Below are 19,896 nucleotides of genomic sequence, written 5' to 3'. Positions count from 1 at the left end.
TCACTCCCACTCTGCTATACCTCTCCCCACCCATCCCAACAGATTGCTGCTATCATCAGATGTATCACAGTCAGTCCCCAGGGTTAACTGAGTCATGCCTTTTCTGTGTCTATAAAAACCATTATCACCGTTTTGTTATACTCCCATTTTTTTTCCATCAGTTGACAGATAGAAAATATCAGGTCGGTCGTGCTTCTTCCTTTCCTAAACCCATGTTGTTCTTCACCCAGCTCCTTTTCTACCTTTTCACTTATTTGATTTAGTAAAATTCTTTCAAAAATCTTGGCTCTGTGACTCATAAGGGTTATTCCTCTGTAGTTTTTACAAAGTCTTTTATTGCCTTTTTTGAAGATGGGAACAATGTCTCCTCTTCTCTCATCGTCAGGTATTGTACTATTTCTCCATACACTTGATAGTACTCTATACAGCCACTGCATTCCCACTGGACCTGCACTCTTATCATGTCCACTGATACTTTATCAGGTGCTGGGGCTTTCCCCCCATTCATTTTCTTCACAGCTATTTCCATTTCTTCCCATGTAATTTGTCCTAATTCTGCTTCCCAGCTGCTCTCAGTTTCTCCATTATTTGTTGTCTCCTCGTGTACCTGCTCATCAGCATTTAACAGTTTCTTAAAATGTTCTTTCCAGAGATCTTTTATATTCCTTGGATCTTCAATCACAGTACCATCCTCTGTTTCCATCTTTACTGGTACTTCAGAAGCCTTCCTTTTATTTTTCATCATTTTATAGAACATTTTCTTATTGCTCTTCACCTCTTCTGCAAGATTTTTTTTTTTTTTTGTAAAGTATTCCCATGCCTTTTTCTTTGCTGTTTCCACTATTTCTTTGCACTTCTTCTTTTTCTCTATATATTTTTTATGGTCCTCATCATTTTTAGTTATCCACCACTTTCTTCATGCTCCATTTTTTCTTCTAACTACTTGGATTGTGGTATCATCCCACCAACTTGTCTGTCTTACTTTTTCTTTTCCAGATGTTCTACCAACCACATACTTTTTGTGGTGCTTTGACTAAAGTGTCTTTTAATAAACTCCATTCTTTTTGTACATCGCAGAAAACTTCTTTTGGAAATTTTTGTGTGATTAATTCTCTATACTTCTCAACACTTTCACTCTTCTTTAGTTTCCAATCCCATATCCAATTCTCTATACTTCTCAACACTCACTCTCCTTTAGTTTCCAATCCTGTATCCTCATCACTTTCGGCTGGTTTCTATTTTTCACACACTGATTCATTTTCCATTGTCCCACCAGTAATCTATGGTCTCCATCTGCACTCATACTTGGAATTACCTTCATATTTGTTACTTTTTGTCCCCATTCCCTGTCTACTAGAATATAATCAATTACACTCTTGGTTCTTCCATCCCAACTGCATCTGGTGATAGCATGACTTTCTCTCTTCATAAACCAGCTATTTGCTATTTTCATTCCATTCCTCTGGCACAAATCCAGGAGTCTTTCCCCTTCTTCATTTCTGTCTCTATATCCAAAACATCCCAACACTTGCTCAAATCCCTTTCTGTCTTTGCCTACCTGACATTAAAATCTCCCATCAGTATATAGCACTCTCTATATGTTTCTCTAACTCATTTTCAAAGTCTATCTTCTCTTCTTCGCTACATCCCACTTGAGGTGCATAAATCTGAATGACTTTTAGTGTTTCTTTTTGGAATCTCAGGTTTAAGATTATGATCCTGTATGATATATATCTCACACTTTCAGTACAGCTTTGTACTTTCTTATTGACCATCACTGACACGCCACTTCTTCCGAACCTACTATTCCCACTCCAGTACAGTTTTCCTCCTCCTCTCAAATTCTTCTCAACCTTTCCCTTTCACTTCGTTTTGCTTAATCCCAAAATATCTAACTTTCTCTCTGTTAGTACATCTGTCATTTCTTCCATTTTTCCATTGAGGATTAATATATTAAGGGTGTCAATATTTAGGTTATTTTTTAGTCAATTTGGTTTCATCTTCTTGTGCTGATGAATATCATCATATCTCCCATCATTCACAACAGTACCTGAAGAAGCAGTGGAGTCAAATCCTGAGTGGTTCGTTCCAAGGCTCGTCTGTGTTTTGAACGCAATATATGAAGACTTTCCTACTGGCTTGCTAGGCCTAATGCAAGGAAGGATTTTCTGTTGGGGTTGTCTCCCTTAGCCTTTGGAGTTTCTCCTCCACCACAAGGCAGTGGTTCCCTTCTCATTTAATCCTCAGAAAAGAGGGTTGCCTCATCTGCCATCTACGCTGTTCCGAAGTCTTTCTTCTCCATCGTCGCTGCCATTAAAGTCTTCACCGTAACGCTGGGCATGGGTTCCGTGTTATACCCCACGGGATTGGGTCCCTGCCTGAACTCAGCCATCCTATCACTCCTGCCTACTGAAGTGTGGGATGCCCACCCCCGCGACATGGACGCGCCAGACAGGAATAGGGAAGGGGACCCTACCTCCCTGGAGCCGGGTTAATGATTGTGCATGGTGCCACAATCAAAGGCACTATAATCTGTCGTAAAGTTGTTTGATTGCATGTAAAAATAATGTACATCCTGTATTTCTTTCCACATTCCTGAGAACACTCTTCACAGGATCCAAGCAATACAATTAACGTAATGTAAAAATGTAATACAGAAGAGTATTTTAACTGGAAAAAAGTTCTTTGTGCCATAGTAATTATTCATACTATTGGAAACTCAATTACAACAGTGCATTGACGAAAAGTAAAGGAAACCAAGAAGAAATTTTGGGAAGAAATTAAAGTCAGGGAGAAGAAATAAAAACTTTGAGGTTTGCAGATGACTATAATTTTGTCAGACATAGCAAAGGCCTTGGAATAGCTGCTGAATGGAATGGATAGCGTCTTGAAAAGACAAGAGTAATGGAATGTAGTTGAATGAAATCAGGCGATGCTGAAGGAACTAGACTGGGAAATGAGAAAGTAAAAGTAGTAGATGAAGGTTGCTATTGAAGCTGCAGAATAAGTTCGCTGAAGTGGAGAGGATATAAAATGCAGACTGGTTAAGTGCAATAAGCATTTCTGAAAAAGAGAAATTTTTTAGTGTCTAATTTAAATTCGAACTCTGCAAAATCCAGGATGGAATAGTGACAATATTATGAAAAGGATAAATTGCTGTTCACCATATAGAGATGTTGAACTGCAGAAAGATGCAACTAAAAGACTGCTAAACATGTGAGCTTTCAGCCAAATCTCCTGCTTCTAAACTAGACAACGCACATACATTCACGCAATCAAAACTTGCACACATATGACCGCTGTGTCTGGCCAGTGACGCAAGCAACTGTGCATGATGGAGAAGCAGTCTGGGTGATGAGGGTAAGGAGGAGGCTAGGGTGGGGAGGGGAAGGGATAGCAGGGTAGGGATGGGAGATGGTAAAGTGCTGCTTATAGCAGAATTCAGGGACGGGTTGGGGGCAGGATAGGGCATCTAGATGCAATCGGGAGGGTAGAAGGGGGGCAGCAGAAAAGGGCAGAATTAGAGGAGGGGAAAAGGAGACTGTTGATGCATTGATGGGTTAGAAGGCTGAGTATTGATGGAATGGAAACAGGGAAGGGAATAGGTGGGTAAAAGAACATACCGTATACTGCATGGAAAGTTCCCAAGTGCACAGTTCAGAAAATCTAGTGCTGGCATGAAGGAACTACACAGGCTATGAAGCAGTCATGGAAGTGAACAACATTGTATTGGGCAGGATGCTAAGCAGCTGGATGGTCTAGCTGTCTCTTAGCCACAGTTTGTCTGCATGAATGCCCACCAACAAAGGGTGGCCAAGAGACAGCCCTGTGACCACTGACTTGTTGGGATATGTTATTCAAGTGTGCCGGTGGTGTACCTGGCATCTATCTCCAACAATGTACACTGTTTGCCTAATATGTGTCTTGCCACATTGGCACAGAATTTGATGTACACTAGCCTGCCACAAACTAAGGTCATGTTTGATGCTCCCCAATAATGCCGGTTTTTTATTGAGTGAGCAGTTTCTCAGTTTTTTTTTTTTTTTTTTCAGTATTTTCCTGTAGTGCACCAGTGTATGATAAAAAGGCAGCGGCTGCTTCTTCCTATGCAACCTCATCCATCTCCATAGTTTGCATTGTAGTGGAGGGGTGCAGAGCGCACCTAATCTGTCACTCTAAGTAACTGTTTTTTCGGAATACAGTTCTGAGGTATTCTAGTTCATGGTGAAGACACTCTATATCTGAGATAATGTGCACTATTTGTGCTAGTGTTTTCAGGACTCCATTCCTCGGCATAGGGTAGCAGTAACCTCTTTGTGCAAGTACAGGCCAGCATGTGTTTCCTTCCAATAAACACTGTGACCCCTCACCACTTGACCATAATAGTAAGGAATGGTAGTCTTCCTTCCGCCTGTAGTGAATTTGATGTTGAGATTAATGGAGGTAAGATGTGTGAGGAAGTCATGGAGTTTGTCCCTTCCATGGGGCCAGATGACAAACATGTCATCCACATAGCAGAAAAAGCAAGTGAGTTTCCATTCAGATGATTTCAGGACTTCTTCCTCAAAGTGCTACGTATACAAATTTGCAACCAGGTGAGTGTGGGCTGCCCATTGAAACTCCCTCCATTTGTTCATAGTATTCTACATTAAATAGAAAATACATGGAGGTCAGAACATGACTGAAAATGTCAGTGGTCTTCCCATCACATTTATGATCAATGATTTTAAGTGACTCTTATAGAGGAACCCAGGTAAAAAGCAAAACTGTGTCAAAGCTGACCAATATACCTAAGTCTTTTAGCCTGAAGTGGTTGAGATGTTTCGCAAAATCCACAGACTTGAGGATGTCGTGGATATTTAATGTCGTAATGGCTTGGCAAGTCTTTCAGATATTTTGCCAGCAGTGTGTGGGAGATCCGATGTTGCTGACAATGGAGCATAAGAAGACACCATTTTTGTGGCCCTTAGGGAGTCCATAAAGACCTGCTGGTACGGATTCTTGTGGTAACAATTTCTTGATGATCCTCTGTGGTAAATACAAGTCTCTGAGAATTGCAGACCACATAGAGAACTGCTTGCAGTGGGGAGGGCATGTAAGTCGACATGTGCCTGCAGGGGGTAAGTTCGTCAGGGCACCTGATGATGGCAACATGTCTAATGGCCGAAATATTGTGCATGTTGGATACTAGGAAGTGGCAAGACACTTGTGGATTATTCAGTCATCAAGTACACTGAAAGAAACTGATGAATCACAGACCAATCATTGCTAAACTGAGGTTTGGCACTTTCTTCCACTGACTGCTCTAGGTCTTTTCCACAGTTTACTCCCTTGAATGCATTGAAGTGTCACAGACTGCAAGGTTTTACATAAAGACCATTTTGACTAATAAGGAGCATTGCAACCTTTCCTACCAACCTTTCCATGACTAATCCTAATTACATCACCACTTTTGACATCTCAGTTAGAATTTTTTTTGTAGTACTCATTGTGAAACTATCTTGAGGTTACAAGATGGAAACATTACTTCTCATTCAATCTCTTATTGGGCAGCATGGAACTGAGGTAGTTTAATTAACTCCAAGCCCTTGAGTGTTTTGTAATATAATATGTCTTTTCATCCACCTTGTAACTTGTTTGGCAGCAATTTTATAAAATTTAAAGCAAAATTGAGTGTTAAATACTGCCTATTGTACTGTGTGGCTGCTTGTATCACAGCAGAAGCAATTTTATTTATTGTTATCACAGAGAGGTTAATATTTAAGTACAATGAAGACTGTTTTAGCTACACTTGGTATTTTCAGGCATTGCATCAAGAGTGTGTTGTTCATATTTTAATGGGAGAAGAAAATGCTAAACAGCTGCCAACAATTGTACATTTAATGAAACGACTAGGAGCTACAGTCTCCCCTGACCTTGAGGCAGTTTCCGCAGTAAGTATCTTCAGAATTTTGTTTTTCAGTTTTCAGTAAGCCAGAAGAAAAAAAATGTAGAAAATTAGTTTACAGTTATTATATTGAACATTGTAAATGACAAGATTACAAGTACTACTACTTTTAATATCTACAGTAAAAACCAATTTCTTGCAACTCCCCCCCCCCCCCCAACTCCACTCCCCCCCCCCCCCCCCCCCAACCTTCTGTTGCACCGGATCAAATAACACTTGTCGGTACTGTGCTGGGCCATTACTGGCGTGTGTTATATTTTTCATTTTTTTAAATCAGTTTGAAACTTAATATTCAGATGGTGCAACATATCTCTAGTAGTATGTGTTGTGTACACCATAACACTGCAGTTTTCAGAAACATTTTAATATGGTTTGTCAGCTTAGAGAGCCTGCAGGTGAACACAGAGAAATTTAATGGTAAATGAGAATTTTACTCTATATACATTGTAACAAAAGGAAAATTAAATTGAGAAAATGCTTATGTTATGTGATAGGGTTACTGGCCAACATTTAGTGCCTGTAGGCAAAATATTTGCTGTTGATAAATACGAAAGGAAAAGTATGTGAGTCCTTACTACAGGTGGGTCTCTAATCCTGGGGTCTGAGTGACCTGCCCTTATATCGTAACCTTCCCCAGTCTATATTCCTCTCCTCCCTGAGAAAGGCATCAAAAGCCACTAAAGCTAAGCTAGAGTCATGTTTTGAACCTTTGTCAACCTATCCTCCCCTCCCCTCCCCTCCCCTCCCCTCCCCTCCGCTCCCCTCCCCTCCGCTCCGCTCCCCTCCCCGTCCCCTCCCCTCCTGTCCCCTCCCCTCCCCTCCCCTCCCAGGAAGGCATTAATAGCCCCAAAAGCTAAGCTAGTGATGTGTACTTTTACTTTTATACATGTCTATTGGCAATACTAATCATTTCCCCTCCTAAAGTTGAGTATTCCATCAAATTTGTAGTTGCTGAATCTCTCCTCACGTAAGAGCATATGTCTGTTAATTTATCATTTTTTGCTGCTTATAATTCCAACACCTTTTTCCAGTCCATACTAAAGAAGAAAGATGAAGAAAAAGTGGACATGCCATTATGTTACAATATAAAAGCTTTTGGTGCATGTTGGGACAGATCACAGTGCCTATATAGACATGTGATTATTCCAGAAGAGGATGTTGTTGGGAATCTCCCTGTGTATGTACTCTATTTTGTAAACTTTGAGAACTTATAAGCAGTACTTTTCTTTCTTTGTTCATCATTTTCTCATGTTACTTATGTTCCACAGCAATGGTAAAGTCAAATTCAAAGTACTTCATGTGCATGATGTGACACACTTTTCTGTCAGACTTCTGGAACATTTTGATCTAAGTGGAAAGAAGAATATTTTACATAGTGAATATGTAAAGATTGAGATGTGCCTCAGTGCTTTTTTCCTCAACGAGAACAACAGGTAAGTCTGTCAGAACATATTTAGTACAACTATCTCCAGAAATTTTACATGTTAGAACTGGAAATGTAATTGTATTGTGTTGCAATGAATGTGGTGAACTTGTTTTCACCAGTACGGTAGAAATCTGTTTCCTTTGTAAAGTAAAAGAAAGTGTTTCAGCTGGAGGTTTTCAAGCACTAAAATATAATTATAATAAATATAGTGAAAAAATGTTAATGGATATTTAACACTGTTAAAGAGATTCTTAAGTATAGTGTGAAAGGTGGTAGTAAAATGCTTGCCATATAATGATCATCACCATCTACAGTTTCCAGTCCTGGCTGGGCCTGCCCTGAACATAAACATCTCCCTATTTTCCTCTCCTTCTGCATCTCGGTCTTCCTCTAAGTCTCTTGTCTTTTGTCATTTCATGAGTGTCTCTCAGTGTGTTATCAACTCTCATTCTATTAAAATGTTCATATTTCCTTAATATTGTCTTTTCTGTTGTATCTTGCATAGGCTTCTCTTTCACTATTTCTCTCACCATCTCGTTCCGTATCTGCCCATTCTAGTAAGTCCTTCTCTGCTTCTTTGAAATTTCATCTCGCAAGCCTGCATCTACTCACCTGTCTTTTCTTCATTACCTACCTTTCTGATACATAAGTGAGTACTGGAGAATAATATATTTGATATAACACTTGTTTGCCATATAGCTCACCATATAGCGGTGATGCTGAGTTTCGATAGGCACAACAAAAAGATTCACACAATTAGAGCTTTCGGCCATTAAGGCCTTTGTCAGCAGTAGATACACATTCACACAAATGCAACTTGCTCATTTTTCTGTTCAACCTAGTCTGTCTCCTCTCCCCGTACTTTTACACAACTCTCACTTCTTTAATCCGCTATATGGTGAGTAGCAACATCTCTGCTATATGGTGAGTAGCAACTTTCCTTCTCTGGTATTGTTACACTCCATCCTGGATTTTTCATTGTTCATTGTTTGTTGTTTGCTTTATGATCGTAAATCCTTGCTAAAGACCAGGCTTCTTACAGTCTGCAGGAAACCATGGCCTCACCTTCCCCTTTCACTGATCTCATTATCATTCCTCTTGCTGTCATGTATTATACTACCAAGGTACTTGAGACTTTCCACTTCCTGTAGCTCTTGTGCTCTAATACTTATGTCCATTGCTGCTCTCCTCCTATTGCATGTTGCCACCATCTATGCACACTACTTTGCATAAAATTTCAGTCCATACCATCCCACCACTTCCTCCCATACATTTAGCCTTTGTTGTATCTCTTCTCCTCCATTTTCCCACATCATTAAATCGATTGTAATCACCATTGCTTTCATATTTTCATCACCTATTTGCATTGTCACTCCCGTCATTATCTCATCCTTAATGGTGCCGAAAAGAGAGTGGATAGTGCACATGGCTTCAGCTCATTTTTCTGTTCAACCTAGTCTGTCTCCTCTCCCCGTACTTTTACACAACTCTCACTTCCTTAATAAATCTTTTTTATTATTCTCATAGTCAGCCATCCAGTTCCTTTTTCTGAAGGGTTACCAAGATCCTGCTTTTTGTTACGCTATCATATGCCATCTCAGTATCCTGGAATGCCATTACTAAATCCCTATCATATTCATAGTGTCTCTCTTCCACATAGCTTCCTGCAACCATTCTTAAAAATTGGCACAGTGATTCCCTTTTTCAGTTTTGAGGTGTTCTTTTTTCTTTCTATACTGTTCTTATGATGTGCGAGAGCCACTGCAGTCCAACAATATGTGAAAACTATGACTGATGTTTGAGGGAAGGGGGTGGGGTTACGCATAACATAAATTACTTTTAATGAAAACTTTACTTCTTTAATTGCGGTATGGGGTTTATGTACTGACACAAAAGTGTTCATCAGGATGCAATTATCCAGAATGAATCTTTCACTCTGCTGTGGAGTGTGTGTTGTTTTGAAGCTTGCTGACGCATTAAAACTGTGCATTGGATTAGATCTTGAACACATAACCTTCCCTTTCATTGCCAGTGATCTTCCTGACTGAGCGATACAAGTGAGACTCAAGACACTGCCCCCCAAGCCTCACTTCTGGAACTCTTTCATATTTTCCAAACTTCACAGGAATTCTCATGCATACCTTGCAGGATTAGCACTCTGGGAGGGAAGAACGTAACACAGAAATGTATTAGCTACAATCTTGGGGACTATTTCCAAAATGGGGGGAGGAGAAACAAGTTGTTGTTATTGTGCTAATTGTGTAGAAATCAAGAAATCATACTCTGTCAGTTTGTTGATTCCAATTTGCAGGAAAAAAATTATTAAACGTAATTACTAGAAACAGAAACACAGTTATTACGCTTTTGTAAAAAAGGAAACAAATTATCTGCAGTCACTAATCATGATTTTTATTTCAATATGCAGGAGAAAGAAAACTGACATTCTACGGATCGGAGCGTGGAATGTCAGATCCCTTAATCGGGCAGGTAGCTTAGAAAATTTAAAAAGGGAAATGGATAGGTTAAAGTTAGATATAGTGGGAATTAGTGAAGTTCGGTGGCAGGAGGAACAAGACTTTTGGTCAGGTGAATACAGGGTTATAAATACAAAATTAAATAGGGGTAATGCAGGAGTAGGTTTAATAATGAATAAAAAAATAGGAGTGCGGGTTAGCTACTACAAACAGCATAGTGAACACATTATTGTGGCCAAGATAGACACAAAGCCCATGCCTACTACAGTAGTACAAGTTTATATGCCAACTAGCTCTGCAGATGATGAAGAAATTGATGAAATGTATGACGAGATAAAAGAAATTATTCAGGTAGTGAAGGGAGATGAAAATTTAATAGTCATGGGTGACTGGAATTCGTCAGTAGGAAAAGGGAGAGAAGGAAACATAGTAGGTGAATATGGATTGGGGGGAAGAAATGAAAGAGGAAGCCGCCTTGTAGAATTTTGCACAGAGCATAACTTAATCATAGCTAACACTTGGTTCAAGAATCATAAAAGAAGGTTGTATACCTGGAAGAATCCTGGAGATACTAATAGGTATCAGATAGATTATATAATGGTAAGACAGAGATTTAGGAACCAGGTTTTAAATTGTAAGACATTTCCAGGGGCAGATGTGGATTCTGACCACAATCTATTGGTTATGAACTGCAGATTGAAACTGAAGAAACTGCAAAAAGGTGGGAATTTAAGGAGATGGGACCTGGATAAACTGAAAGAACCAGAGGTTGTAGAGAGTTTCAGGGAGAGCATAAGGGAACAATTGACAGGAATGGGGGGAAGAAATACAGTAGAAGAAGAATGGGTAGCTCTGAGGGATGAAGTAGTGAAGGCAGCAGAGGATCAAGTAGGTAAAAATACGAGGGCTAATAGAAATCCTTGGGTAACAGAAGAAATATTGAATTTAATTGATGAAAGGAGAAAATATAAAAATGCAGTAAATGAAGCAGGCAAAAAGGAATACAAACGTCACAAAAATGAGATCGACAGGAAGTGCAAAATGGCTAAGCAGGGATGGCTAGAGGACAAATGTAAGGATGTAGAGGCTTGTCTCACTAGGGGTAAGATAGATACTGCCTACAGGAAAATTAAAGAGACCTTTGGAGAGAAGAGAACCACTTGTATGAATATCAAGAGCTCAGATGGCAACCCAGTTCTAAGCAAAGAAGGGAAGGCAGAAAGGTGGAAGGAGTATATAGAGGGTTTATACAAGGGCGATGTACTTGAGGACAGTATTATGGAAATGGAAGAGGATGTAGATGAAGATGAAATGGGAGATAAGATACTGCGTGAAGAGTTTGACAGAGCACTGAAAGACCTGAGTCGAAACAAGGCCCCAGGAGTAGACAACATTCCATTCGAACTACTGATGGCCTTGGGAGAGCCAGTCATGACAAAACTCTACCATCTGGTGAGCAAGATGTATGAGACAGGCGAAATACCCACAGACTTCAAGAAGAATATAATAATTCCAATACCAAAGAAAGCAGGTGTTGACAGATGTGAAAATTACCGAACTATCAGTTTAATAAGTCACAGCTGCAAAATACTAACGCGAATTCTTTACAGACGAATGGAAAAACTGGTAGAAGCGGACCTCGGGGAAGATCAGTTTGGATTCCGTAGAAATGTTGGAACACATGAGGCAATACTAACCTCACGACTTATCTTAGAAGAAAGATTAAGAAAAGGCAAACCTACGTTTCTAGCATTTGTAGACTTAGAGAAAGCTTTTGACAACGTTAACTGGAATACTCTCTTTCAAATTCTGAAGGTGGCAGGGGTAAAATACAGGGAGCGAAAGGCTATTTACAATTTGTACAGAAACCAGATGGCAGTTATAAGAGTCGAGGGGCATGAAAGGGAAGCAGTGGTTGGGAAAGGAGTGAGACAGGGTTGTAGCCTCTCCCCGATGTTATTCAATCTCTATATTGAGCAAGCAGTAAAGGAAACAAAAGAAAAATTCGGAGTAGGTATTAAAATTCATGGAGAAGAAGTAAAAACTTTGAGGTTCGCCGATGACATTGTAATTCTGTCAGAGACAGCAAAGGACTTGGAAGAGTAGTTGAAGGGTATGGACAGTGTCTTGAAAGGAGGATATAAGATGAACATCAACAAAAGCAAAACGAGGATAATGGAATGTAGTCAAATTAAATCGGGTGATGCTGAGGGAATGAGATTAGGAAATGAGACACTTAAAGTAGTAAAGGAGTTTTGCTATTTAGGGAGTAAAATAACTGATGATGGTCGAAGTAGAGAGGATATAAAATGTAGACTGGCAATGGCAAGGAAATGGTTTCTGAAGAAGAGAAATTTGTTAACATCGAGTATAGATTTAAGTGTCAGGAAGTCGTTTCTGAAAGTATTTGTATGGAGTGTAGCCATGTATGGAAGTGAAACATGGACGATAACCAGTTTGGACAAGAAGAGAATAGAAGCTTTCGAAATGTGGTGCTACAGAAGAATGCTCAAGATAAGGTGGGTAGATCACGTAACTAATGAGGAGGTATTGAATAGGATTGGGGAGAAGAGAAGTTTGTGGCACAACTTGACTAGAAGAAGGGATCGGTTGGTAGGACATGTTTTGAGGCATCAAGGGATCACAAATTTAGCATTGGAGGGCAGCGTGCAGGGTAAAAATCATAGAGGGAGACCAAGAGATGAATACACTAAGCAGATTCAGAAGGATGTAGGTTACAGTAGGTACTGGGAGATGAAGAAGCTTGCACAGGATAGAGTAGCATGGAGAGCTGCATCAAACCAGTCTCAGGACTGAAGACCACAACAACAACAACAATGCAGTGCATGTCAACACCAGGGGGCTCAGTTCTGTGCTTGATCAGTTTGCATCAGTTTCTCACTCTCTCTCTCTCTCCCCCCCTCCCTCCTCCTCCCCACTCCCCCTCTCCCCTCTCCCTCTCTTTGTCCCCCCCCTCTCTCTCTCCCCCCCTCCACTCCCTCTCTCCTTCCTTTTGTATTAAGGAATTTATGTTTTGCATACTTTGTACCACATTTATAGTGCCTCATGTTCTTATGTTATGAAACATTGACTTCACCAATTTTTAGAGTTTGTCAACAGACATTCTTGAGTTATAACAGTAACTGAAAAAGAAATTCTCTGTACCTGCTTGAGTTACTCTAAGAAGTCAATGAAAAAGCTGTGGAACTTGTTTAGAAATATGTATTCATTCACGTGTGCATTGTTTTCTGTAAATCCAGTAATGGAGGAGATCCTGTAGGGATGTTGAATATGTCAAGTTATACATTAACATGCAGAAGTAGATGCTGCGGGCTACCGTTGTAAAGTGTGCTAGTAGCAAATCATTGATTAGTGCTGATCTACTTATGGAGAATTAACTATGAGAACTACTTCTAAATTACATTATATATGATTAGGGGAACAATAGCTACTTTGAAAACCCACTGCTTCTCTTGTTCTACACAGCCACTGTTTTCAACTGATTCTTCAAACAAAGCATTTACATGACTACACAGAGGCTACTATGAGATGCTATATACTGGTAACATTAACAAAAGTGTATATTAAAAGTTAGAGTTTGACTTCAAAGAGTTAATCTACATTTTAAAACACTTCTTGGTATCTGTGAGCCATTTTATTTCCGCAGTTAGATTGTCAAAGAGTTTTATGGTTGCATCTTTCATCCTTTTCTGTGCCAAAATTATATTCATTAAAGGGTAGCACAGACTTTTTTCTTCTAGTATTGTCCTTTTAACCCTTTCAGACCTGATTATTTTATGGAGCATGGAAAATTTTTCTTTATGTGGCAATGCTCTTAGGTGTTTTTTTAAAATAAGTTTAGATCCAAGATTTATACAAAGATATGTAGCCATTTTCAAAACATGCTTTGTACACTAGGATTCATTTTATGAACTAAAATAACTAATTACGAAATATTCTCTACTATAATAATAGTAAAATCATTAGTCAATAATTACCATGCAAAATAACAGTGTTCGATTATATTATGGGGTATAGCAAACCCAGGTACATCCGTGTATTCCAGTGGTCACGAGCTGCTGCGAACTGCTACATTGACTTGCTGATATTTTTATAGCAATGTCCAACGGTTAGCAGCACTTGCTCATGATGAAAAGGTTAATCGGTTGGTTGATTTGTGGGATGGGACCAAACAACGAGGTCATCGGTCCCAGCGGATTAGGGAAGGATGGAGAAGGAAATCGGCTGTGCTCTTTCAAAGGAACCATCCCAGAATTTTCATGAAGCGATTTAGGTAAATCTCAGAAAACCTAAAGCAGGATGGCCGGACGCGGGTTTGAACCAACGTTCTCCTGAATGCGAGTCCAGTGTGCTAACCAATGCACCACCTCACTTGCCTAAAAGGCTGAACATTCACAAATGTGCACCTCAGGTTTGTATTCGGGAAAAATACTTCTGTTGCAGCTAAGACACAGTAAAAGTTAATGTACGCAGTTGTAGCCAGAGGGTATGAAAGGGTTAAATATTTCTGTTAGTCTCAAACTCAGATGAAGAGTTGATGACAAATTTCATAAGTGAATAAATGTAATACGCAACTGTGGTTAATATTGCTATCTGCTTGAAGACCTGCCTGCATGGCGTACATGTATGAACCCCACGCATAATTCTAATTACTTTCTTATGTGCAATGATACTTTTGGCCTGACTGAGTGAGGAGTTACCTCAGAATTTTTTCCCATAAGACATTACGTACTGCAAATATGCAAAATATGTTAACTCAAAGAGTTTCATGTCCTCAAAGTTAACAATTATCCTTATGACAAAAGTAATCAAACCTAAACATTTTAGCAGATGTTCTACATAATTTTTCCAGTTTATGTTATCATTAGTATGCACACCAAAGAACACAAAACTTTCTGCCCTGTCTATTATTTTTTTTATGAAGTTTGTTGATCTGACAGTAAAGTGATTGCCTAAAAACTGAGAGGTCACAGGATTCAGACCACAGATTTCTCATTGTGCATTTTGACCTAGCCCTCACCTCTCAGTAATGTCAGGAGTCACCATAATGATACATGGTTTGGATTCCATTTTAAACTGTAGGTTCCCTTTACCAGTAGGATAATTGGTGTAGATTAGGGAAAGATAAGTCACTGAAGTGGCATAAAATTGAAAGACTTTCACCAGGCTGTTAGCCACATGAAATTATTATTTGTTTTTGGTACACTAAGTATATAGGAAGTGAAAAATTTTTGACAGTACAGAACTGGATGAGGTACGTTTCTTCCAAGTTTAAAGCTAGCCCATTTGTGAAAAACCAGTCAATAACTTTCAAAAAAGCATCATTTACTTTTTTCTCTAAATGGTTCTGTGCCCAACTTCACAACAGTACTTGTTTACTCTCCAAACAAGTCTAATTGTGCTTCTTGATTCAAATGAAATGGTAGATTCTTAACATAAAGCAAAACAATACTTAGCCAATGATTGAACCCTGTGGAATTCCAGCTGTAATTTTCCCCAGGCAGATAATGTGGCATCCCTCTTTGTATTACTAGAACAGTCCAAGGTAAATTTCTGCATTCTTTTTCTTAAATAAGAATTAAACCAGGCTTGTACTTGTAAAATATTATGATTGATACAATCAAATGCCTTCAATAGGTCGTGTAAAATCATGACTGGTTACATTTTCTCATTTCAAGATGTTATCATGTAATCACCAAATGTATGAATAACTGCCTTAGTAGGGTGGCACTACTGAAATTAAAACTGTGATCAGTTAAGTAATCCATTACTACACAGGTGGATGAGAACCTTGAAGTTAATTATCAGTGTTATATTAATTTTTATTTCACTAAATGTTCTCTGTATCACCTCTTTGGTGCTCTGTTTTTCTTTCTGTTCTCAACTATTTGTGCCTATTTTCTCTGCTGTTTTTAAAAAGTAATTACTGTAAATATTTGCTACAAATGAACTGTGTTCTGCAATGCTCCCATTCTGTTTACCTGAAAGTGTCATTTTCTATGGCTTCTTTCCCTTTCTCTCTTTAAACGATGTTCAATATTGATTTTATGTTATTGTCTGATCTGTCAATCTCAGACATGATGTGCATACTCCCAGAATGTTTTACAGTTTTACTTAATACACTATCGGATTAGAAGTATCCGGACACCTATTTGTGGGGTGTGTCCATCCTTCACCCTTATGGTGGCTTGAACTCTGCTGGGAACATTTTAAGTGAGTTGTCTGAAAGGCTGTGGAGGAATGGCAGCTCGTTCTTCCTCAGGAGCCAAAACGAAAAAAGGTAATGATATTAGATACTGAGGTATGAAGTGAAGTTTGATGTTCTGTCTCACCCCCAGGTGTTCCATTGAGTTCAGCTCAGGATTCTGGGCAAGCCATACCTTTTCAGGGACGTTATTGTCCACAAACCATTGCCACCCAGATGCTGCTTCCACTGCTGTATGCAATGCATAGTGCTGTAAAATGTGTTCATATCCTTCTGCATTCAGCATTTTCTTGAGTTCAATAAGGAGTCCACACCCAACCCACAAAAAAACACCACCATATCGTTACACCACCTCCCCCATACTTCACTTTTGGCACTATACATGGTGGCAGGTAATGTTTCCCAGGCATTCGTCAAAACCAGACCCTTCCACCAGATTGCCACAGGGTTTAGCATGATTCATCACTTGTTTTCTATCATCCACTGTCCAGCAGTCTAAGTGTTGCTTAGCATTGACTACAGAAATGTGTGGCTTCTGAGATGCTGCTCAACCATCGTACCCTTTTCTTTTTAACTCCTTATGATCAGTCATTGTGCTAGATAGATTGCAGGTAGCACGTTGGAACTCATGAGCAATTCTTTCAGCTGATTTCATATGATATTTTACACCTACTCTCCACAATGCTGGATGGTCCCTGTCTGACAGTAAATGAGGTCTGACTGATGTTGGTTTAGCTAGCTGTTTGTTCCTTCACTTATCCACTTCAAATGGTTCAAATGGCTCTGAGCACTATGGGACTTAACAGCTATGGTCATCAGTCCCCTAGCACTTAGAACTACTTAAACCTAACTAACCTAAGGACAGCACACAACACCCAGCCATCACGAGTCAGAGAAAATCCCTGACCCCGCCGGGAATCGAACCCGGGAACCCGGGCGTGGGAAGCGAGAATGCTACCGCACGACCACGAGATGCGGGCTTATCCACTTCATAATCACACTATTAAACTTTAGAAGGAATGATATGTTCCTTACGAATTTGTTACTCAGGTGGCATGCAATGGCTAATCCATGTTTGATGTCAGTGAGTTATCCTGACCAGCCCATACTTCTCTTGCAGCTTCCCTACTGACAACTCAATACTCCCTGCCTCCTTTTATACTGGCAGTTCCACCTTTTGTCATACATGGTGGTCAATTCCACATTTCATAGGGGTGTAATTTGGATCATATAGTGTATGTTACAATAGAATAAAAGCAATTTTGTATCTTTAAAATGTGGGATAGAATAATGACAATAATACAGAAAGAGTAGATTGCTACACACCATATAGAGGAGACACTGAATTACAAACAGGCACAACAAAAATGCTGAGATACATCTGAGTTTTTGCTCATAAGGCCTTCATACGAAGTAGTGAAACGTACACATCCCCACAATATGACCACTGTCTCTGGGTGCAGGGGCCAGACTGCATATAGCAATTGCAACAGAATGGAAAAGTAATCTAAGGGTGGTTGTGGGGGAGGGAGGGGTAGGAATAGCTGAGTAAGGGTGGGGGAGGTATAGTGGTGCTTGTGGGAGAATGCAAGGATATGGTGGATGCAGGGTTTAGTCAGGTTTTTTTTTGGGGTGGGGGAGAAGAAGAGCAGGAAAGGAGAGGAAGAGGAAAAATGACTAGTGGGCCCATTGGTCGAATAGAAGGCTGTTTAGAACTGCAGTGGGAGCAGGGAAGGGGATATGTAAGTGAAGGATAGGGACTAGGAAGGTTGAGGTCAGGCAGGTTACAGGTTGTAGGATATATTTTTCCTGCTGTGCTTTTCAGAAAAGGTGATGTTGGTAGGATGTGAAGCACGTTGTGTTAGGTAGCATGTTCAGCAATTGGGTGATCCAGCTGTCTCAGGGCCACAGTTTGTCGGTGGCCATTCACGCGGACAGACTGCTTGTTGGTTGTCATGCCCACATAGAAAGCAGCACAGTGGTTGCAGCTCGGTATGTGGATCACATGACTCCCTTCGTAGGTGGTCTTGCCTTTGATGGGATGAGAGATGCCTGTGACCAGACTGAAGTAGGTGATGATTGGAGAATGTGTGGGACAGGTCTTGCATCTAGGTGTATTTCAGGTATCTAAGCCGTGAGACAAGGAGTTGGGAGCAAGGGTTGAGGAAGGACGGATAAGGATATTGCGTAGATTTGGTGGACAGTGGAGTACCGCTGCGGGAGGAGTGAGGAGGATAGTGCGTGATATTCCTTATTTCAAAGCACAACAGGAGTTAGTCAGATCCCTGTTGGAGAATGTGATTCATTTGCTCCAGCGCTGGGTGATACTGTGTCACAAGGGTAGTGCTCCTTCGTGGCTGAATGGTGAGTACTTGGGAAGTGGTAGGGGGCTGAAGAGACAAGGCACGGGAGGCCTGTTTCTGTACAAGATTGAGTGGGTAATTTCATTCTGTGAAGGTCTCATTGAGACCCTTGGTATCTTTGCAGAGGGACTGCTTGTAACTACAGATGTGATGGCCAAGGATGGCTAGGATGTATGGAAAGGACTTCTTTGTATTGAATGGTTGGCAACTGCCAAAGTGGGGGACAAGCTGACAGTCCACATGAATGGCCACCCAGTTGCTGAACATGCTGCCCATAACAACATGCTTCCCTTCAATGATAGATCACAGCCTGTGTCATCAAAGTCCTTCCTACCAACATAAGCTTTTCTGAATTGTGCATATATCGTACATTTCCTTAACCCCCTAGCCTCAACCTTCGATAGTACCCGTTTTTCACCCATCTGTCCCCTTCTTTCACCCACTCCAGCACTACACAGCCTTCTTTTCCCCCAGCACCCCTACAGTCTCCTTTTCCTGTCCTCTACTCCTCGACTTTTCTGCTGGAGCTCCTGCAGTGGCAGGGCAGCCCTGGATAAACACTGCTGTGATATTCATGAACGCAAGAGTTGAGTGGGCTGCTGCTGACTGACTCTCATATGAGAGCAGTGCTTGTTGCTACAGTTGGGAGATGGGGACATACTAAACACTGCCAACACCTGAATAAGAGGCAGAAAGATAGGTTTGCCGAACTTCTTGCAGAAAACACATGGGGATGGGAGATCCCATAGTTACTGGTGTCACAGGGATACCATTTTTAGGGTAGAGTCAGGTTATAGGCACCCTGTTGTAAAATAAGTTACAACAACAGAAGAGCCTCACAAAATGCTTAAGAATGTACAGAAAAGTAAGGCTATCTTATTTCATCAGAATATTAGAGGATTGAGTTATAATGTAAGAAAAGCTTATTGTCTGTTTGGAAAGTTTATAGAATTCTGAAAAGATAGATGACCTGTGGAACCACGCAATGGCAGGGATGGAGAAGCTAAATATAAAAGATTAAACTCTAGCATGTAGAACTACGAGGGGGGGAGGGGTTGAAAAGTTCTCAGAATCACCACGAGAGGTCAGTGCTAGTGCAACAAGTTGTTCACATAATATTCATTGGACTGTTGCCTTTACACATGTGTCACATCAGTGCTCTTGAAAAAGAGCTGTGGCGGTGACATGGCTCTGTTGTTGTTCCCAGATAGTGATTTGCGAAGATGGAAAAAATCAAGATTTGAACAGTGGTTAAGTACTTCATAAAGAAATGTATGAAAGCAAAGGACATTCATGCCGATTTCCAGAATGCACTAGGGGACTCTGCTCCTTCATATTCAACTGTTTCCAAGTGGACAAATGAATTTAAATTTGGTCGGGAGAGCTTAGATGTCGATATATACAGTGGTCAGTGAAGATGTGTCACTACTCCAGAAATCATTGCAAAAGTGCACAAAATG

The 19,896-nt window shown here is 40.3% G+C and overlaps 1 protein-coding gene across 1 annotated transcript in view; it reads left to right on the top strand.

Moving 5' to 3' along the window:
• Window positions 1-19,896, top strand: part of LOC126236768 (putative ATP-dependent RNA helicase TDRD12) — a 487,486-nt gene that overhangs the window by 318,343 nt on the left and 149,247 nt on the right. The window contains exons 14-16 of the mRNA XM_049946337.1: window positions 5,805-5,933; window positions 6,979-7,124; window positions 7,216-7,380. Coding sequence (XP_049802294.1) covers window positions 5,805-5,933; window positions 6,979-7,124; window positions 7,216-7,380 — 440 coding nt within the window. The remainder of the gene's footprint in view (window positions 1-5,804; window positions 5,934-6,978; window positions 7,125-7,215; window positions 7,381-19,896) is intronic.

The sequence above is a fragment of the Schistocerca nitens genome, chromosome 2 (assembly GCF_023898315.1).
Source record: "Schistocerca nitens isolate TAMUIC-IGC-003100 chromosome 2, iqSchNite1.1, whole genome shotgun sequence".
NCBI lineage: Eukaryota > Metazoa > Arthropoda > Insecta > Orthoptera > Acrididae > Schistocerca > Schistocerca nitens.
This window is presented reverse-complemented; position numbering and strand designations above follow the sequence as displayed.